The sequence below is a fragment of the Acinonyx jubatus genome, chromosome E3, assembly GCF_027475565.1.
Source record: "Acinonyx jubatus isolate Ajub_Pintada_27869175 chromosome E3, VMU_Ajub_asm_v1.0, whole genome shotgun sequence".
Lineage (NCBI taxonomy): Eukaryota > Metazoa > Chordata > Mammalia > Carnivora > Felidae > Acinonyx > Acinonyx jubatus.
This window is the reverse complement of record NC_069398.1, coordinates 3,882,791-3,905,928: the sequence shown is the minus strand read 5'-3', so window position 1 is coordinate 3,905,928 and position 23,138 is coordinate 3,882,791. Positions and strand designations below refer to the sequence as shown.

Sequence of the window (23,138 nt, the reverse complement as noted above, 5' to 3'; positions counted from 1 at the left end):
GGGATCTGCCAGGGCTCCATCGTGGACTTCCAGCCTCCAGAACTGTGAGACACAAATTCTCATTATTTCAGCCACAGAGCCTGTGGTAGTTTGTTAGGGTAGCCCGAGCAGCCTCAGACAGCGGTGTTATCCATTTGACATGCGACTGAGCTGGACCCCCGAGGACTTGGGTGGCTTGCTCATGGGGACAGTGCCATAAATGGTGGATTTAAAACTCGACCTCAGCTCATTTACCCTACATCTGCTCTTGGGTCTACAGTGCTTCCCGAGTTCAGAGTCCTGGGTTATGACTTGTTGTCTTCAGGAAGGTTATAGTCCAGCAGAGCAGGTAAAGTCACGTAGGTCATGAATGACATCAGGCCAGGAATCTCCCTCCATGTTACCTTCATCAAAGACTCATCTTTTATTTTTCCAACAGATGGTTGTATTAGCTGGGTTCCTCCAGAGAGGCAAAACCAAGAAGCTGGAAAGTCAGAGATTTATTACGAGGGACTGGCTCACAGGATTGTGGAGCCAAGAGGTCCCCCAATGTGCTGTAAATTGGAGGCCCCAGAAAGTCAGTGGCATGGTTCCAGGCAGAAGCATAGATGAACAAGGAAGGCATGAGAAAATACTCTCCAGGCTCGAGGAGAGAGGGCAGATTCCCCTTCCTCTGCCTTTTTGTTCCATTCAGACCCTCAGTGGATTGGATGAGCCCACGCACGTTGGTGAGAACCATCGTCTTTACATACTCTACCGACAAAAATGCTAATCTCTTCCTGGAAACGTTCTCACTGAGGCAGCCAGAAATAGTGTTTTACCCACTATCTGGGCATCCTATAGCCCAGTCACATAAAGCTAACCATCCCAAGGGTTTTCCGAAAGAGGTGTCTTTAAAAAATTCCCTCCACGTGGTTGGGACTACACATAAATAATGGGGGTGGCTGGTGCTCTAAGGTTCACACCATGTGAACAATCAGTGTTTATCACTGAGAGAGGTGGTATCTGATTTGGAGGTGTCGGGGAAATCTTTGTGGGGGAGGCATTATTAGAGATGGCCTTTGAAGGGTGGCCAAGAAACATGGCGGAGGGGACGAGAAGGAGCTATAGCCACCAAATATTGTGTGGACAAAGACATGTGGCCTGGCTTCTTGTCACCCCTGTCTTGGGTTTGGTGTTAAGGGGGAGAAACATGGTCCTGGCTTGAAGATTAATGTGCTGCTTTTTGAATCAAGTCAATAATTGTTGAGCATGCTGTGCCCGATAGCATGATGCTAGACAAACATGAACGACTGAAGCCAAGTCCTTATCTTTGCTTCTGTTGAGAGCAAATGTGTGAATGTGAAATTCTTAGGAAACAGTCAGGGACTATGGATTGCTAAGGGCTTATAATGTGAGGTGTGGATTAAAATGAGCTAAGAAAAGGAAAGATTATCAGGAAAGGCCACATGGGAGAAATGGAACTTGATACTCAGCTTTGTGCACACCCCTGCCCCGCCAAAAAAAAATATTGGGTTTGGGTTGAAGTTAGTGGGGAGGGAAGACACTTTGAGTGAGAGGGATCTTGCTCTCCCTCTCGCTCTCTCTCTCTTCCTCGAGAGGAAGAGAGGGAGAGGGAGAGCGAGAGGGAGCAGAGAGAGAGAGAGAGACAGAGATAGTAAGAGATGGGGGTAAGACCAAGTATGTTGTGTGCTGGGAGGGGGAGCCAGGAGCGAGGATCAAGTACTGCTGAGCTAGGAAGGAAACGGAGGAATTTGTAGGACCATGCCCACTTTTTTTCAGAGAAGGTTAACTGAGGTGCAGAGAGGCTAATTGGGAACTGGTACCATTTAATTCAAAGTCTGTGGACTCTACTTTGGTTCACATAGTCCCTATAGCACTGAAACCAGCCAAGATTAATTTTGTTTTCAAGCAACAGAAAGCCCAAAACCTAAAAGTCACTTAAACATGAGAAGCATTGAATTTGTCCCTCCTGTAAACAAAATCCAAGCGTTGTCCAAGGCTTCATCGTGATGTTCCATGATGTCAGGGACCCGGCCTCCTCTGCCTCTGGCTTTATCATCCTTAGCCGGTGGCTTCCACCTCACAGTCCAAACTGGCAGCGAGTGCTCCTGCCATCATGTCTGTATCCCAGCCATCAGGAAGGAGGAAGGAGTAAAGAAGGGTTCATCCCCTCCTTTATATGATACATGTTACCTGTTATAAATATTATGCCTTCTCCCCTGCTTTTGGCCAGAACATAGCCATGGGCATGCCTGGCTACAGGGAAGGCTGGAAAATGTATACTTTATTATAGAAGGCTATGTGCACAGCTAAAAATGGGGGTATTGATGACTAAGGCCGGAGAGGAGAGAGGACTGAAGAACAACCAGAAGTGTCTGACACCCTGTGAGGCCTGTGGCACCATCGTAAAATTCTCCAAGCCTCTGTACTTTCTCCATGAAAGGAGAAAATCCACACTTAGTTGTTTGGGTAAAATTTCAGGCATATGGAAAGTATCTGGTACAACATTTAACACATATTAGTTGCTAAATATGTTTTTGTCCCTTTTTTTAAAAAAGCGGTTGTTATTACTCACATGTCCAAGGAGATGGGACAAGATCGTTGGCCTCCTGATTTGAAGATCGGGGTCTTTGTATGCAGTGGCACGGAGGGACAGGTTCTTAATTGTTTTCTGGTTTGTTAGTTTAACTGACTGATAGAAGCAGTAGGATTTTTTTTTCCAATAATTTCTCAGGAAGTGCAGTGTGTTTGTGATTCGAGCAGAGGTGGGTGTCCTAGAAACCCACTGGCTTCCCCCTCCCCCCCGAACTTCCTCCTGTGCCTTTGGGTTACCTCATCCGATCCCTCGGGATCCACCGAGCACGCGTGGGCACCCACTAGACAGAAAGATAGAGGAGGGTCATTGTCAGAAGGCGAGAAAATATGAAGAGACCTTTGTTTCCCTCAGTAAGTGGGTGATTAGCATCTCCTTTATGCCAGGAACCATTGCCCGTTCTAGAACGGGGTGCAGCAGAGAATGGGCAACAAATGGCCTGCCCCTCTGGGGCTCATGTTCCTGGATGGGGCTATCCAGACATTCTTGGATGAAATCGCACGTTGAATTGATTCACATCAAGTCATTTTGCATATTGTGTTGGTGGGAGTGGGGTCAGGGGTGCTGAGGAGGCACCTTCCATGCACATCTGCCTGTTCGAGATCCTGAAGACCTGTGCTGCATAGACACAGGTGATCGAGTGAGCTCCTGGAAACTGCTTGCCACCTTACCTGGTTTTGTGGGGTCTCTTGGAATAGAAGCTCATTAGGTGAAATGGCTCCATGAGCACCGGTGCCAGCCAGTTCCAAATGGTTAGGTGATGCAGAGTCACTAGAGGTTAATGGTGATACGTTTGGTGCTCCGTGGGTGGTGTTATAAAATGCGATCCAGCATTTCTAAAACTTCCAGATCCCCCATCAGGTTCCTGAGAGAACCACTCATATAAGGAACAAGAACACATGTGAGATCCTGAGAACCACGTTATTCGTGGACACTCAAGTTTCTGACGACTCCTGACAAAGTACAATTAGGGCATGTCTCTTAGAGCCTACTGGACATGTCCTGCTCCCCACGTAAGCCTTGGCCAAGTGGTTCGGCTCTGCTGTCTGGCGATGGAGGCAGGGGGACGGTCATATTCACAGAGAAAGCTTCTCCCTGATTACGTACTACAAGTCTTAGACTTGGAGGTTGCGTTACAAAAGGCAGCATGTGGGGCATGTCCCCCAGAACCACCGTCAGCTCAGATGTGCTCACCAAATGGAGACAGGAAGTCCAAGAGGCATGAAGGGGAGGATGGCAGCCCTTTGTGCATGATAGCCTGGTCCAGGGGTCCCACGGGCTCCGAGCAATCAGACCAGCGCCTCTCTTTCCCTGGGGTGAGGGACTGAGGCAGCACATCACCTCCCTTGAGGGACTGGGATTAGTAGCCAAAACAGTCCTCCAGCATCTAAAAGATTAAAGCCCCTTAATCTCAAATGTTCGGAGGAGAAAAGATACTTCTGTGAAACCGAGATGCTGGCTGCCATTGCACACCCCTCACTGACCTCATTATGGTCCATCAAAGTTCATCCCTGCAGTTACACAGTGGCGTGGCTGTTACAACCTGATTTCTACGGAAGGGGAAACAGAAGCTCTGAGAATGTAGGATTCTTTCCTGGGTTTGGAAGCAACAGCAAGACCTCGTAGCCCTGGCCGAGTGGTTGCAAACTCAGAAGTTGCCTCACAGACTCGTCTCTGTGAGGCTGTCGCATGGAAAATAAGCACTGACCAAACAAGGTGCCGGAGGCCTATGTCTGTTTGTTTATTCCACAAATATTTTTAAGCTTCTACTGGAACACACACTGTTGTCGGTGTTTTAGAAGCACGGTGATGAAGCCAGACAAAGATTCCCTGCCTTGATGGAGCTTACCCTCTCCTGTGGCAATTTTTGAAACTATAGTATTGCTGGGCGCCTGGGTGGCTCCCATCGGTTAAGCGTCCAACTTGTGGTTTCGGCTCAGGTCATGATCTCATGGTTTGTGGGATCAAGCACCACGTGGGGCTCCAATACTGACTGTGGAGCCTGCTTGGGATTCTTTCCCTCTCCCTCTGCCCCTCTTCCCTGCCTATTCTCTCTCTGTAAATAAATGCACATTAAATATATAAATATATGTGTACATATATGTATATGTATATATTATATATAATTGCTCAGCCAAGGCAACTGACATTATTATTTTGTAATCAGCCACAAGAGAATTTGAGTTTAAAGAGTAAATACTTCCTGTGCTCGCTTGGGCAGCACATATACTAAATACTTACCTCTTTTTTTTTTTTTAACCCAGTAGTTTTTTTTTTTTTTTCCTTCTTGGTCTTTATGGTGTCGTTTCTGAGCCCGTTTGGGATGCTGCCGGCCTAGAATATGGAAATCTGTGTGTTGGAGTGATTACATTTCTGTCCTGACATTTAAGTCGTAGCCCTGAGGTCGTGCCTTTTGGTAATTGTTGAGGGGAAATGGGAGGGCACCGATGAGCCTGTGAAATTGAGCACCAGGACAACTGGAGGCTTGCTGGAGAGAAGCAGGGCACGCTGCATGCTGGGAAGGGCTGGCGTGCGGGGTGAAAGCGCTATGCGTGGGGCGTAAAGAAGGAAGAGTTTGGTGGCCATCAGGGAGTAGTTAATAGAAGATGAGGGGGCGCTCAGACACGCATCAGAGTTGAAGGGATTTCCGGCCGCCAGGAGAATGCTGCTAAGAGCAAAAAACGTTTTCAAGAATCGAGTGTCTTGAGGAGGTTGAAGAAAACAGAGACTCTGTTTTCAGAAACATGTAAATTACATGGCAGACGGAGAAGGGTGATACCCAAAGCCGTTCGAGGAGGCATTGAAGGCAGAGTGTGATGGGGGGGGGGGTGGGGGGAACTAAAGCCCCAGGGGAATGTGGGAAATGGCAAAGCAGATGGAAAATTAACCAAAAATTGAGAAACACTAAATGGGTTATGGTGGCATTTGTGAGACAGTAAGAGAATTAGAGTCTGAAGGCAAATAGTGAATAATAAATATGTCTAGGGAACATTTCAAATAATCAGATTTGGGAAGTTAAAGGAGACTTAGGACTATACAGGCAAAAAAGAGAAAATAGAAATCAGAGGGAATGAGACATTTTAAGCGATAGTGCGAGGAGCTTCTGCAGCCTATGTATGGGTAGCTTTTGACGGGAGAACAGAGGGACCCTGGAAGTAAGTGCATTGAGTGGCCACCATAAGCATGGCCTTAAAAAGACCATTGCATTTGGAGTGGGGGTGTTAGAAAATGTGATGGGGTGGAAAACTAGTAAAAAAAAATGCATAGGAAATGTCTGTAAATATTAGCTACTATTTATTAGGTGATAGCTATAAACCAGGCATAGTAAACCCAGAACACTATTTTAAGGGCACTATCCCTAATGCTACCCCTAAACCCGGGAGTTAGGTAACTGTTAGCTCAAACCACATGCAGCTGTCTTGGCTAGTTCGTGCAGTGTAACCTGATCCATTTTTTACAAAGAAAGAAATGAAGGCTCAGAGAATTTTAAATACACTGCCAAAAGTGACACAGCCGGGAACACAAAGCCAGGCTTGGATTCCTGTTCTGTTTTCCACAGCAGAGAAATAGCAATTCGTCCACATATTTATTCAGCATCGGCTTTGTACCAGGCACTCTGTTTGGCCCTGGAAATGCCATACTAAAGGCCTTCATGATGCTCACCATCTATTGGTTAAAAAATACCCCAAGACCAAAGACAGTCTAGAGCAGCTGTCTGGTAGAATGTAAGCCTCATGGAATCTTATGTTTTCTAGCAGCACATTAAACAAGGAAAAAGAAGCAGATGAAATTAATTTTAATAATCTGTTTTATTTCACCCAAGCTGTCTAAAATATTTCGATATGAAATCAACGTAAGGTTATTCGTGAGATATTTTACATGATTTTTTTTTATACAGATTCTCCAAATCTTCTGTGTATTATGTCCTTAGGGCTCACCTCTATTCAGACTACTTCAGGTGCTCAATAGCCACCTGTACTTGGTGGCTGTTACAGTAAACAGTTCAGGTCTAGAGAGAGCTTGAAATTCAGGCCTAGTTTCTTTGCAGTCATAATACAGGAAAAATGGCCCTCTCTGGTTTTCAGTGTTATTTCTGATCTCTTCGTATCACCCATTCATAGGGCACACAATGCTAGCAGTAGACAAGTGATGATCTGGACTTCAGCCTCATACACCTAAGTAGATACTAAAGGAAACTTGTTCGTATGTATGTCACGTAATTTACATGTTTTCTAGTTTAATGTTGTGTATGTCACTGACGATGAAAACCCCAACTAGTTGGCTTTACCATCAGTCGTTGATAATAACACACAAGCGGACCCTCGGGAGACCCCTGGAGCCTCCACCCTGCTCAATTTTGCCAGCATGCTTTCCTGTATTTATTGCTCCTGATGGAAATGTTGAAGATGTAATTTGAAGCTTAGCAGCTGCCAGAATTTCTAATATTTTATCTGATCACCGAAAGTTTATAATCCATTTTAGAGAGATAAACAAAACAATGATAAGATTTTGCTGTTTAATACAAGTACCCAGCAGGTGTTAATGGGGACCAAGCAATGGGGTGTGTAATGGCATTTCCCTAGGTAAAGGATTTTGCTCTGGAGCTGGTTTAAATGGGAAGAAAGCCTGAGAAAATATGGATTCTCCTTCCTAGAAATTGGATGGGGGAATTGAAGGTAATAGGTGTTTGCATCCTGCCAACTTCATAATGAAATTACCGTTTAACAAAAAATTTTGGTAGAGGTTCCCCCCCGCCCAACCACACACACACAAGGGATTGAAGACTGTTAATAAAATTAAAAAAAAGGAAAAAGTAAAGAACCTATATTAACATTGAGTATACAGACTCATTGGTCCAGAATATTAAATCTTAAAGGAACACAGAAAATGAGGGAGTGTGAGAACGTCCGTATAGTTGTTTCCATATAACCTGAAGAAGAGCCATCACATCGAAATAATCACCCTGCTCATTCCATCTTATCTCACTACAAGAGGGGAGAAGAGGAATGGGTGGAAGAAATAATGATGGGGAATCAAAGAGGAGGGAGGCTTAAGTAAATTCAGCTGGCATATCAAAAGAAGATATGGATACTCCGTGGTACACGCCAGCTCCGTGGATAAAACAGCGACTGTGGTGTTCAGTCGTGATATGTAATGCTGTGAGCGGCCCTCCCCAGCCTCATGTCTATGTCAGAGCCAAAGCATTTGCTCTCTGGTCTGCCTTTTCCAAAAAGATAACAAACTGGATATTTTTAAACCTCTTGATAATTGACTGAAATTTTCAGTTCATCCACATTTGGGCCATTATTAGATAGATCCATCCTGAGCTCTTTCCATCCCAAAGGGATGGACAAATTGAAACCTGGCTTGGTAGCTAATTTGATTCAACAACAACAACAGTGATAATAAATAAAAGACCTTAGTGAATTGGCTGGCCTAACCCTAAGTTTTGGGTAGCAAATACAGAGTGACTTGGCAACTGATTTCATACTAGCTTCTACTCACTGGTGGTCTTTGTCTGCATTGTTTATATTGAAATTCCATGAACAGTGTTCCATCCTGTTCCATGGTTCTATGCTGTTGGCTTTATGAGTTCCTCCATGCAGCGCATCACCACCCCTTTCCCCTGGCCATTCACCTAGCCAGCCCTTATTATCCCTTCCTGACACAATCCAAACGTTTCCACTTTGTTTCCTGATTCCACCTCTGCCGTCAGAGCAGAGCCATTCTATTCCTTACGCTCTTCACCAGCCTACTTAATACAAATCTCTAATTTCATCCTTACTGTATTTATTCCAATTATTTATTGCAGGAATGTATTTGTTTACTTTTGTATCATTTTTCCTATCACATCTCTTGGCACAGGTCATGACACATAGTAGGTACTCAAATATGTCTATAGGTTGGATGCGTGGGTGGGTGAATGGATCAATACATGGATGGATGGATGGATGGATGGACGGACGGACAGATGGATGGGCGGACAGATGGATGAGTGGGTGGGTGGGTGGGTGGATGGATGGATGGATATATGCATGGGTAGGTGGATTGACAGAATGATGGGTGGATGGATGGATACAAGGATGGATGGACTGACAGATGCATGGATGGAAGGATGGATAGATGCATGGATGGGTGGATTGATGGATGGATGGATGGATGGATGGATGGATGGATGAATGGATGGACAGATGATACAAGGATGGATGGACTGATGGACTGACAGATGGATGGATGGATAGATTCATGGATGGGTGGATTGACAGAATGATGGATGGATGGACAGATGGACGATAAAAGGATGGATGGATGGAAGGATGAATGGATTGATGGATAGATGCATGGATGGGTGTATTGACGGATGGATGGACAGACAGATGGATGGATGAATGGATAAATGGATGGATGGATAGATGCATGGATGGGTAGATTTACAGAATAATGGATGGATGGATGGACGGATGGACAGATGATATAAGGATGGATGGACTGATGGATGGACAGATAGATGAATGGATTGATGGATGGATGGATAGATGCATGGATGGGCAGATTGACAGAATGATGGATGGATGGATGGATGGATGGATGGATGGATGGATACAAGGATGAATGGACTGATGGATGGATGAATGGATGGATGGATGGATGGATGGACAGACGATGGACGGATGGATGTATACACGGATGGATGACACTTGTGGTGATGATCTGTCAACATACTCAACCACCAAACATAAACTCCAATGCTACAATGGGCCACAACTAAAATTAATCATGGGGAACAAAAGCAAAAGTCAAACTGGAAAAATACAAACAGAGTAATTTAGGTCCCCCTAGTTAGTGAGAGGTTTTTAGACATAAACAAAAATGTTGGAGTTGTCCTTCAATGCAGAGAAGCATTTTTACTTCTTCTCTTGGCAGGAAATCCGACTGCATGACCGCTTTACTTAAAACCTTTCATGGATCTCCATGGTCTTCTGAACAACATCCAAACCCTTTAGGGCAGTATTCAAAGTCGTTTACGATCTGGCTTCAGGGATTCTCTTCAGACAAATCCCACTGCCCCTCAGCTTACTAAGCTATTCCCTGCTTTCCCTAGCATGTGTCACTGCCTTTGCTGACTCTTCTTTACTCAGGGTGATTCTTTGGCTCAGAACTCTTTTCTCCCACCTCTTCTTAACCCTTTTACTCTCCTAGATTCCCCAGGAAGTGCCACCTGTATCCCTTAGGTTGAGTGAGGGGCCTTCCTCGGCATTGTTACATCTCCCACTCACTGTGCATTTGTGCATGAGTGGTGTTCTGCGTGCTGTCATTGTTTATGTGCCTGTGTCACTGAGCGGTAAAGATACCTGTGGGAGGGCGGACAGCCACTGCGGTTTTTATTCCTGTATCTAGAAGACTCCCCATAGGGTCTGACATATAATAGACATTCAGTAAATAGTTGTTGAATCAACAAAATACCTATGAGGAAATGATCACAGATACCTTGCATGCACACCAAATAGAGTGATTACTCCTTGCTCCTTCTAGAATCGCAGTGCTTTATTTTTCTGTTTTTTAACAAACACTATTTGCAAGAAACTTGGAGAACAAAAAGACACACACACACACAAATAAAAGGTACCTGTAATCCCTCTGTGCATAGACAAACCCTATTTTTATTCTCTTCTGTTTAACATTAAATAGTGAGCATTTTCTCTTCACCCTTAACTTGTCATCAAAACACGATTTAGAAAAAAAAACAAATAGTTCATTGAATGGATACACAATATTTGCTTTTTTGCCTTTTCCCCAGTTTCTTCACCTTGTCCTTGGAGACCTGATTCTTCCTCCTCACAACACAGTATCCACTATGGCTGCCCAGGGGCAGACATGTGACCAGTTAGGACAGTCCCTGGTTTTAGAATTTTTTTCATAGTCTATTTCTCCTCCTTAATATTTTACTTCTTTAGCTGCTTTTGGTGTTAAGGGAATGTGAAGCAAGAAAATGCCATGGCCTTGAGATAGCCTGTCAGTCTGTCTGGGATCTCTGAATATTTCAACCCACCATACTACATTAACTGAGTATCTGCCAGGTGGTATGTTCCCATGCAAGTCTGACAGCTTCCCCTTTTTCTTAAGCTGCAAGGAGAAGTGGAATCCCGGGGACCCTCCCACCCGAATCATGGGAGTTGACCTCTGCCTCCCTCCCTCCCTGTCTGCATCCACCTTGCCTACAGGCAAGGTGGCTTTGAGGGGTGCTAGAGATAAGGGTATCATAAGGAAGACAGATGTTGTGCAATGAAAACACCTAGGCTAAGGGTTGACCATACGGATGTTATATAAGGCGGATGGTGAGGCGAGGCGTTGTCCTTGATGCCTCTCTCTCCCCCAACCTCCACATCACTAAACACCTGCTAAATATTCTCCACTTGGTCCTATTTGTGGCAGCTGGCATTTCTCCTTCTCCTCCCTTTCTTTTGGGGCCACAACAGTTCCCAGGCCAACATCCTCTCTGACCTGGATAATAAGCACAATGTAACCAACCCCCTATGTCCCCTCCAACTCATTCTGTACACAACATTCAAGTCATATTATACAAGAAAAGTCCGATTTACCACCTCCTTGATTAAAACCTTCAGTATCTTCCTACTGTTTTAAAACAAAAACAAAAGTCTTTAACATGGCCTGAAAAGTCTTGCTGTATCTCACCGATTCATCTTCTCAGCCATACCACATACCACATTCTTCTGTCTCTCTGTCTGCTTTGGTTTCACTGGTCTCTGGTTTGGTCTCGCTCCCAGTCAATCCCTCATGTGTACCAGTTCTAGGCCTTTGCACTTGCTGCTGCCCTTTGCCTGGAATATGCTTATGTCCTTTTTTTTTTTTAACCTAGTTAATACTGACTCCTTATAGCCTTGCCTGACCCCTGTTTCACTTCCACATGGCACACTCACCTCTCTACTATATCACTTGTCATGGATCTGTAATTAATTAATGCCTGTCCTGTCCTTTAGACTCTAAGCTTCGTGGGGAGAGGGATCCTATCTGTTTCCTTACTTATCTTCATCCAAGTGGCTGCGTCCTGGCCTGTAGCAAATACCTAATAAGTATTAGTAGAATGAGTAATGAACAAATGGGATACTATTTCTTGGAAGCTGTATACCATGTGGTTTATGAGCAAGCAGCTTCCTTTAGGGAAGCTTATTAAAACATAATAGAACATGCTTTTAGACCCTCCTGTACTATCATTTGAACAGAAGTCTATGGGCATGGCAGGATGGAAGGGTCCATCCCATGTGCTAATTACAATTACTAATGCCTAAACAGGATTGGGGATTCTGAGAGTGATTACAGGTTCATGGAAACGAGTGCCTGGCCAATTAGCAGTGCCCACGTGGGTACTAATACTTCCTTGGATAGAGGCCACCTGTCGTGCATGATGATAGCCACATAAGTCTTCACTTTCTGAGTGTTATGTTGATGGTGGCATCCGCTCATCTGACCTCTTGAATTCTTCCCTAAAAACACGTCTTTCTCTCTTCCTCTCTCTAGATTTATGGTCAACGTGACATGGGATGGCAAAGACTTGTCCTTCACTGAGGAAGGCTATCAGGTGCACCCCAGGCTGGTGGTGATTGTGCTGAACAAGGACAGAGAATGGGAAAAGGTGAGCATCCTTCGGCATGCCGCGTATAGGGGAAGGATGAAAGCAGGGGCCACAGAGGGGCTCGGCTTACTCCTTTTCCTCACATGTTTTCTGCTGAGCGGCTCCAGATCCCATCCCATGACCAGGACCAGATGTTTCTTGGAACAAGGCAGACCAAATATCATAAGGTGCAGGCGGAATGCTTTTCCTGGGTAAACTGTGGTGATCGTGTGCTGTTCTGTGTGTCAGCTTCTCACATCTCATTAGGAAGGGTCCTTGAAGGACTTAGGATAAATAATGTAAAGACTAAAGTTTGGTTCATGTTGGTACAATAGTACACATTTGCTACAGAGCAGTGATCACACGAGTCTGCCTAAACCCCATATTATGTACCATAATTACACATTTTGCCATATGGAGGAACCCCTGTATTTTCATCTCTGTAGTCTTTTACTTTAAATCAACCCATTTCCGAAACTTAAGCATGTCATTTCTACAAATCACAGGTTGATTATATTTCTTGTAAAGCACATTTTATAGAATATGTATATTAACTATTAAAAAATGAAAAACACCACTGCAGGGAAAAAAAATCATCACACGTCTTACCCAAGGCCATGTCCTGAGTCAGAGAGGGGAGATGTCATAGGATTTACAGATGACGCCATGAGAACGATGACAGTATCTGTCCCACTTTCCCACTCTCCCACCAAGTTCCAAGTCAGTGGCCATACTATCACATAAAGAGCAGAATAAAAGAGATCAAAAGGAAGCCTGTGTCTTTATCTTGTCTTTTTTGACAAGCAAGGCATGGCTTCTAAATTGCTTCAGCAGCTTGAGATTTCTTTTCACTTTGCACATCAGATGGGCTTGAGAGATCTTAGGGGTAGGAAGATGCAGGATGTGGTGAGGAACCATCCTATAATTAACTAGCATCGGAAAAAAGTTCTGTGCAAACAGATGCATTGACTCTGGACGATCAATGATGCATTCCTAGAAGGGAAGATGAAGAGAAAGCTTTGGAAGATTTTGCCTGCTACACCCCACAGCTACAAAAGAAACTTTTCTTCAAGTGCACTTAGGGAACTCACCAAAGTAGACTGTGTTCTCAAGCATAAAACAAGTCTCGATATATCTAAAAGGATTGAAATAATGCAGAATGCTTTCTTTGACCACACAGTGTTAAAACAAAAGTTAATAATAAAAGTATATCTACAGGATCACCAGATGTTTGGAAATTAGGTCCGGCCTGTGAATAGCCCACAGGTCAAAGAAAAAAAGACATAAGAAAATATTTTGAATGAAATGACCTTGAAAAACACAGCATGTCAAAATTTGAAGAATAAAACTGAAGATGTGCTAAGGGGGAAATTTATAGCTGTGACAGCTTATAAATAGAAAAAATAAGGGAAGTGTAAAGTCAGTGATTGAAGCTTCTACATTAAGAAGCTAGGAAAAGGGAACCCAAATGAAGTAGAAGGAAGAAAACAATAAATATAAGAGTAAAATAAATATAAGAGTAAAAATCAAAGTCAAATACAAATATAGAGAAAAATCAACAAAGCCAAAAGCTAGTTCTTTGAAAAGGTTAATGAAACTCGTAATTTCTAGCAAGAGTGATCACACAAAACATAGAAAACACAAATACTAATAATCAGTACTAAAAATGTAAGAGGGAATATTAACACAGACATTATAGATCCTGTAGACATTAAAATGATCAAAAAATTGGGAAAAATGTATGCCAACAAATTCCACAATGTAGATAAAATGGGCAAAGTTTTTTTGGAAAAAAAAAACAAACACCCACCAATTTCCAAAACTAACATAAAAAGAAATAGACTGTCTGAATTCCCTAAGTTTCTAAGCTCTAAACTTGCTAAGAAATTGAACTCATAACTAAAATCTTTCCCATTTCAAAAACAAGAAAAACTCCTGACCTAGATGGCTTCACTGTGAATTCCATGAGACATTTTAAAAAGAAATGACACCACTCTATGTAATGTTTCAATATAGTAGTAATCAGAACACAGCAATATATTAAAAAAGAATAATATATCATGGATAAAGGATGTTTATCTTATGAACTGGTTAATGTTCAAAAAAATCAGTCTAACTTACCGTGTTAATATAATAAAGGAATAAATTGCATGGTCTTCTCAATAGCTGCCAAAAAAGCATTTGATGAAATCTAATATACCCATTCATGGTAAAGAGGGAGATTTCTCAATCTGATAAAGGTTATTTATGAAAGCCCTATAAGTAACATTTTGCATAGTGATAAAGTGATGAAAATAGATCTATAAACATACATTCAAGTGATTTGTGATGAATAATTATGACAGTGAGGGAAAAGAAAGTCCTTTTAATAAATGTTGCTAGATTAACCAGATATCCATATAGAAAAAAAATACCTTAACCTATAGTTCACATCATACATAAAAATTACTTAACATAAATTTCCAACTTAAATGTAAGTTAAAACTGTCAAGTTCCCAGAAGAAAATTTAGGAGGGTATTGCTGTGATCTGAGAAAGTAGAATGCAAAAGGCATTAAGCATATAGTAAAAATAATAAACTGGACTCCACCAAAATTTAAAAATTTTTAAATTTTGCTCATGTACCAACACGGTTAGAAAATGAAAAGGCAAGCCACAGACTGGGAAAAGAATATTAACTATGGTTTTATTCATATACATACACATACACACACACACACACATATACACACAAAGAACTCCTATGAATCAATAATAAAAAAGAAAAACAACACAGAAGTGTGAAATTAAGTTAGACACTTCACAAAAGATATTACTCAAATGGCCAGTAAGTAAATGAAAACATGCTTAACATTGTCGATCATCAGAGACATGCAAACTAAGACCAGAATGATATTTCACTTCACACCCACTGAATGGCTAAAATGAAAGACTGACAATACCAAGTGTTGACAAGGATATGGAGCAACTGAATCTCTTAAATATGGCTGATCACAATGCAAAATTGCAATCACTGTGGAAAAGTGTTTGCCAGTTTCTTACAAAACTAAACATATGCAAACCTTACAACCTAGTAATTCCACTCCTAGGTATTTACTGTAAATAAATATAAGCATATACCCCCAAAGTAATATTTGTATAAGAATGTTCATTGCAACTTGATTTCTTCATAATAGAACATCAGAAGGAATGCCAATGTGCAGCAACAAGAATGGATAAATAAATTATGGTATATTCACAAAATGGAATGCTACTCATTAATAAGGAATGAACTGGTAATACTTACAACATGGATGAATTGCCAAGCATTATGTTGAACAAAAGAAGGCAGACACAGAGAAATATACTATATAATTCCATCTATGTAAAGTTCAATAAGAGGCAAAACCAGTCTATGGGGTTAGAAACAGGAATGGTGGTTGCTTTTGTGGAGGAGGGGCATAGGGAGCTTTCTCAAGTTACGGCATTGTTCTCTATCTTGACATTTGTCAAAGTGCATCAGACTTTTACCCAGGATCTGTTTATTTCCTTGCATGTTGTTGTACCTTAATTAACAACAATTTTTGAAACCCTTCATATTGAGATTCCCAGCACAACTAACTACCAGTGTTGCCTAAGTTTTTGTATTTAACCCCCGGAAACAAATACTAATTATATCAACAATAGCCATTGTTTATTGAACACCTGCTCTATTTCTCCTGTAGGAGGTACACCCAAGCACCGAATCTCCCCCCTCCCTCCCTCCCTCCCTCCCTCCCTCCCTCCCTCCTTCCTTCCTTCCTTCCTTCCTTCCTTCCTTCCTTCCTTCCTTCCACAAATACTTATTTAGTGCCTACTACGTGCCAGGCACTATTCTTGATACTTGGAATTTATCAGTGAACAAGACAGACAAAAAAACAACTTCTGTACTCATGGAACTTAGATTCTAGTCTGCATGTGGAGGAGGGTGGGGTGGGAGTCTGTGTACTTTTGTGAGGTTTTAGGAAAGAATTGAATTCTAGTTAACTGGCACCTGGTATACCCTGTGGCCCACATCTCCATCATTGAGCTGGGCTCAATGCATCTGGGACACAGGACATGCCTTTTTATTTTTTTTTCAACCTGTAATGTTTTCCTGGACCCACTCCTTATATCTATCCTTCAAGTTCTGGGTTTTCTTTCCTCTTACAAATGCAAAGCCAACATGCAAATTGCCTTCTTCTTATTCTTAATAGGAGGTAGGGAACGTGGGCCTTTCTGCCTTATGGTGTTGTGTTTTGGGGTTCTTTTTCAACAGTTTGAAGTTACACAACCTGAGGATCCCTTGTGGAGCTGTGAAATCCATCTCCTTGCTTGGATCTCACCTGTCCTGGGTCCGACTTGGCTCACCCCTGTGAATTTTCAGTGCTGCCCGTGGATCCGGCTCATTTGCCAGAGAGCCTGTGTACAGGGAGGCCACTGCAGCCCAGGTGATAACATTGCATAAAAGAAAGCTGCCCTTGATGTGCTGTTTCCAGACGCAGAAAGTGCCCTTTTAATATTTTGTGTGTTCTCCTTCCAATTCCTGTTGAAATATAACAATTTCTCAAAAAGGCAGCTCGGGGAATTACAGCCGAATGGAGCTTAGACTGTACAACTGCTTCCTGTGGTTGGTCTGTTTTCTCGGCACTCAGGGGATCCAGTGCTTCAGAAAAAACTCCTTGTGCTTCTGTCTTGAAGAAAGAGGAAGCCAGTGGAGCAGCTAAATACCAGTCATGTCATCCTTAAACCTGCCCCCCAGCAGGAGACACAGTACAGCAGGTCGTCAGAGGGGACAGGCTGCCGAAGGAGGGAGCTGTTATTCTGGGGCTCAGAGGCGTCTTCTTTTTGTCTCTGAGGTCACCCAGTGGCATCATGGGAGCAGCCGCATGTAAGGAGGGTGTCTTGGAAATCGTGACAAGCCGTTGGAGGGGCATTTGCTCTCTGCGGGGCCTTTGTGTATGGCTGGAGGGCATTATTCCAGTGCCGTGCACAGTGCCCACCTGTGTTCAGCAGACCTAGAACTCGGTGCTAAGCAGGCTTTCTTCTTGCCAGTCAGGACTTCCATGCTCCTTGCCTCTCCTTTTCTGCAGTGGTTTTGCTCTTCCTTGGAGCTTGGTGGGTCCAAGGCTTCCCAGAGATATTTGAAAACAGTGCCATAGATACAAGGCAATTGACACCCCAGTGCCCACTACGGGCCAACTCTGTGGCCACCATTCCATCAGGCACCGGGGCCATTCCAAGGATGAGTAAGAAACCATCCCCCTCCTCAGGTAGCTCATAATCAAGCCTTCACCGGGGTGAGAAGGGTGAACTTGACTTGGCCAGTTGGGGTAGTTTTCAAGAAGTTAGGGGCTTTGTAGCTGGGCTTGAGTATAGACTGCATTTCTCCAAGTGGAATCATTTTCTTCTTAACTACTTGAAAGCAATGCTTTGGGAATAATTGTATTTACCATTTTGGGTTATACTAGCTTTAAAATGAACATATACATGGGAGTGCCTGGGTGGTTTAGTCAGTTAAGCATCTGACTTCGGTTCAGGTCACAATCTCATGGTTCATGGGTTCTAGCCCCGCATTGGGCTCTGTGCTGACAGCTCAGAGCCTGGAGCCTGCTTCAGGATTCTGTCTCCCTCTCTCTCTGCCCCTCCCTGCTCATTCTCTGTCTCTCTGTCTCTGTCTCTGTCTCTCTCAAGAATAAACATTTAAAATTTTTGTTTTAATTTTAAATTAATGTATATATGTATATGTGCACACACAAATATACACATATGTACATACTAGCTTTACAATGGAGATAGATTTAGAAAGAGAGACAGAAAGGGAGAGAGAGAGATTCCAAGAAAGATTTTGAAGGCAGTTTGGAATTTTTGACCTCAAGCAGGAATAGGACAAAACCCATACCTGTTGAAGTAAAAGAACCCTCTTGTTTTCCAGAGAAGCACTAATTAAGGATGATTGTAATGCTCCAGAAGACATGAGAGGCACATATCATGTCTTCCCAAACCCAGAGTCCCACTCTGGTGCTCTGAAGCACCCTCCTCCCCTTCCTTCTCTCCGGTCTGCTTGCGTTCTCATTGGTGCCCTCGGCACCAGCTGCCTTCCGCATAGGATGACTCCCAGATTGCTCACTGCAGCTCAGACCTCCCCATCTCTAGACTTGCTTGTAGAATATCCCCAGGTGGAGAGCTCTCAGGCCTCCAGCTTCCATCATGTAGTACCTGGCAGAGGGTGTTGGGACCTGAAACAGGTCACTAACCTGAATTTCTGTTTGGGAGGCAGAGCTGAGAATGCCTCCTTGAGATGAGCTATTGAAAAAACTAAATGGGATCATGCATGTAAGATTCTCACCCTAGTTCTTGGTACAGGGTAGTCTTTTCCTTTTAATTTCTTTTTTGTTTTTATGTATTTTAGAGAGAGAGCATGCTTAGCACCAAGCCCAACATGGGGCTCGATCCCACCACCCTGAGATCATGACCTGAGCCAAAATCAAGAGTCAACGCTCAACTGACTGAGCCACCCAAGACATGATGTAGCATGTCATTGTGTCCTCAGACTTAGGGAGGCTTTCATCAGCGGTGGTGATGGCCAAACAATTGCCTGTCACATGCACTTGTGACATGATGTCATTTCCAATTATGGAATGCTCCAGCCCTCTCCCTTCTAGATCACTGTATTTTATTACTCCTCCCCACTTTCCCACCTTGCTTAGCCCAGAATGACCCCGTGAGTCTCAGGAACTCTTGAGAATGTGCAGAAGATTTCTAGTGTGTGTTTTTGTCTGATATCAAGAATCTCTGAAAAAGCTCGTTCTGCTGAAAGATTGGAGTATTTATGCAAGCATTGTGTTTGGCCTCTGCAGACACATATTCCAATGATCATGTGACGGAAGTCATGGAGGAAAATTATAATCGAGAGGCGACTAGTAAGTGACAATCAATAGAGCAATTGTGTGCGTTGCTGAAGCGCACCATTTGCACATTCTGCAAGCCGCCACAAGCACGTTTTGACTTCCACCATGTGCCCGCTTCACTTAGAAACAATGGCAGCCCAATTGATGAAGCCATGCGCTCTGGCTGTGACTAGCACTGAGAGAATGAAGTTGGTTTTCAAGCTTTCACTTGCCCTTTGACCATTCTATGCCTGGTGCTCAATAGCCAAGACTCAGTCAATATTAGTAAAATGGAAGGGTTCCTGGGTGGCTCAGTTGGTCAAGCATCTGACTCTTGATTTCAGCTCAGGTCATGACCTCCTGGATTATGAGTTCGAGCCCCATATCAGGCTCTGTGCTGATTCTCTGTCTCCCTCTGCCCCTCCCCTGCTTGCTCTCTTTCTCTCTCTCTCTCTCTCTCTATCTCTGTCTCTCAAAATAAATAAAACATTAAAATCTTTTTAAAATACCTGTAGAATGGTTTTGAGAATGGATGGAAAAATTGGTTTTCAAGAATTTCCCCCCATGTGGAACATCTTTTAGTGTTGGCCATTCAAGTGTAGTTCTTAGGGCAACTTGTATCACAGTCACCATGGGAATGAGGTAAAGGTCTTATCCCTACCTCAAACCTGTGGAATGATCATTTCTTGTTCTGCTTTTTTCATCAGCTCTTCTCATGATTCTCATGCCCATTAAGGATGTAGAGTGCTGCTTTAGGGCATAGATTTACTCTTTATGACAGTGAAGAAATGGTTTAGTCTATGTCGTCCTGGTTGTCGGGACTTTTTGCATCTTAGTCTCTGTGCCTCTTTCTTCCTCTGGAATATAATGCATAGTAGCAATGTTTAAGAGGAATGGTAATGAGGGAAAAGGAAGCAAGGAAATTGGTGTCTTGTTGCCTCTTGAGTCATCTCTGGTGAATGACACCGTACCGATCGATGCCCAGTGAAATGTTGTTTATGGGTGTAGATCACTTCCTGCCTCTGGTGTGTCCTCCATTTGTATTGTTACTGAATGATTTATTTTTCTGCTAAATCTGTCTCCCATAAGCAGACATGGTTGGATTGGGGGTCTATAACCCTTATTTATCCACACACGTATTCTATCAGACAACATTTCCTGAGTGCCTACCGTGTGCAAGTCATTGTTGAGGGTTGCAGTAACATGTAGACCAGCCTTCAATATACTAAAGAGTCTAACAGGGCACTCAGAGAGGCTCATAAATGCAAGACGGTGTGATACGTGCCACAAAAGATGTTCTGATAAAACCCTGCAGTATTTAGAGAAGATACATGTTATGTTGTAGGCAGAAGGATCAAAGGCATCTCGGTCACAGGACTTCCCACTTGAACAAGGTGTCACAGAACAGGCATGATCCAGACTTGTGAGTATGTGCGGGAAAGCCATTCCAGGTGCAAGGAGCATCGTAAGGTGAAGCCCAGAATCAAGGAGTTCAGTGTGTTTGAAACATAGCTCGTGTGTTGGCAGAATTCTAAAAATGGCCCCCAGTGCCCCTCACCGCCCCCTCCCCCTAATCCTCTCCCCTCGGAGGGTGTGTGGATATGATGAGATAGACCTTCCATGATGCTTAGGTGAGGGAGCCAAAGGGGTTGTCAGCTGACTTTGAGTAAATCAAGAGGAAGATTATCAGGGTGGACCTAAAGGTCATCTTGCGAACCCTTTAAAAGTAGCAATTTTTCTGCAACAGGTAGCAGAAGGGGAGGCCAGACAGATTCGAGCGTGGGGAGGATTTAACTGCTAGGCTTGAGGACTGAGGGGCCACATGACAGGGCATGTGGGGGGCCACCTGGAGCTGAGTTTCATCCCTGACCAACAGCCAGCAGGGACTCAAGGCTGTCGGCTACCAAGCTGAACGAGTTTGGAAGCGGGTTCTTCCCAGATCCCCCAGCCATGACCCCGGGCTGGCTGACACCTGGATTTTGGCCTTGTGTGACCCCAAGCAGAGAACCCAGCTGAGCCCTGCTGGACTTTGGGCCTACGGAGCTGTGAGGTGCCATAAAAAGGGGTGCCGTTTCAGGCAGTTGAATTTGGGGCAGTTGCTTACACAATAGAAAAATAATACGGATTGTTGCAAGGGAAATTATGGGAAAGAGGGACCGTGCTGGATTGTGAATTCTGGGCTACGGCACTTTATTCAGTGAAGAAGAGAAAACAGAATAATGATGATAATAATAATAGCTAACGTTTGTTTAGTATTGTTGAAGCACCACGTAAGGCGCTAAGCGTTCAAATATATAAACTCATCTCATCCTGATACGAGGACTGTGATGCAGAAGCCATGTTACCTTCTCTTATAAATTAGACAGTGAGGCCCAGACAAATGCGACAATTATCTCAGGCTCACAGAGCTGGAAAGGTGCAAAACCAGGGTACCGACCCCACAGCCAGGTCGCTTACACATGCACTCTGCTGCTGCTTTAAAAATGGTGATTGGCATGGATCTTTGGGGAAATTTCTCAGGGGCTGTTTAAGTCGCTCGGGTTAGAGGGAGTACAGGCATGAACAGGGACAGTGGTAGTGCCACCTGAGAGGCACCTCAGAAGGGGATTGGAAGCACATGGAATTCACTGGATGATTTGCTGAGAGATTCATGACAGAGCAGAAGCATCAGATTTTTTTTTTTTAATTTTTAGGCGTGGGTGTGTGCTTCGGCATTTCTGGATTGAGTACTTCCAGAGCAATCTGTCGTGCCCGTAAATGACATCGTTCGTCTTTCTTCTCTCCCTCCCCCACCCCCTTTCGCTTCCTCCCCACTCTTGCCTTTTTCTCCGCAGTCTACATCTAAAGACGAAGGCCCCTTTGTAAAATGGGTTTGGTGGTATTGCTACCTTAGCAGAGTTGAAGTGTGAAATTTAGCTTGTTTTCCTTATGTAATGATCATTAAGTTTTTCAAATGATGTGAGCCCTCGAGAGGGAAAGGTAAGGCATCACAAAAGATTTAAAATGATCATCTGACTTCCCTAGAGTCGTGCAGCATGGCTATTTTAAATACCTACACAGTACAATATGTTAGGTCACAGTGGGGAAAATATAGCAGGTCTCTAGCAAATTAACACCTCAAACTGAAATAAGTGATACCGTCTCCGTGTGTTTGTGTGTGTGTGTGTCCTTCTGTCTTACCTTGTTTCTCTCCCTTTTTTCAAACCAACTCCAAAATGAACAGCATTTAAACCAGTACTCTCTCCTGCAAGGCAACATTCTGCTAAAAGTTTTCTTGGTTTCAGAAATTAAAAAAAAAAACAAACAAACAATTCCCAGACAAGATATCTCTGCGGGAGCATGCATCGATGGGAAAGTTAATAAGGATGATTGTTAATGATGATAGAGGTTGTGCTGATGTTGGTTGATGTGAGGGTCATGATTGTGGCAGATGCCATTCGTTGAGCTCCTGTCGCGTGATGCAGTTAAATGTTTTCAGTGCATTATCTCATTTAAATACCACAACGTTCTCTGCATTTTACCATATCTGAAAGGGATCTGGTAATAGTACCTCCATCATAGGTTGTTGAGAAAATTTAAATATATGTTGATCCAGTACTTAGAACACCGACTGGCACACAGTAGATGGTCAATAAATACCAGCTTCGGTTATAATTGGGGTTCCATGTCACAGGAGATAAACTGGAAGCCACACGGGATAAATGACCTGCCCAAGGGGTCGGTGAGAAAGGCAGAGTCGGAACCCAAGCAGGAGCTCTCTCAAGAGAGCCAGAGTCGACCATGATGTCATGTAGAGTATCTGTGTCTACGGAACTCCTAAACCCAACTTGATAAGGAAGCTATCTGAGGGCGAGGGGGGCATGAGTAAGCTGACAGATGGTATAAATGTAAGACAAAAGCTGTACCCTTGATAGCGTGCCATTGCCATCAATTATGAAAATGAGTGAATAGATTATTTAAATGATCTCAAATGAGTGAATTATTCAGAGAGCTTCTCAGTCAGAAATATTTCTAGCAACTCCTGAAGAGACAGATGAAAACCATTT

The 23,138-nt window shown here is 43.4% G+C and overlaps 1 protein-coding gene across 1 annotated transcript in view; it reads left to right on the top strand.

Annotated features, from left to right (window-relative positions):
* The window catches only part of GRIN2A (glutamate ionotropic receptor NMDA type subunit 2A), a 363,632-nt gene that overhangs the window by 241,932 nt on the left and 98,562 nt on the right, over positions 1–23,138 (top strand). The window contains exon 5 of the mRNA XM_027043273.2: positions 12,113–12,227. Coding sequence (XP_026899074.1) covers positions 12,113–12,227 — 115 coding nt within the window. The remainder of the gene's footprint in view (positions 1–12,112; positions 12,228–23,138) is intronic.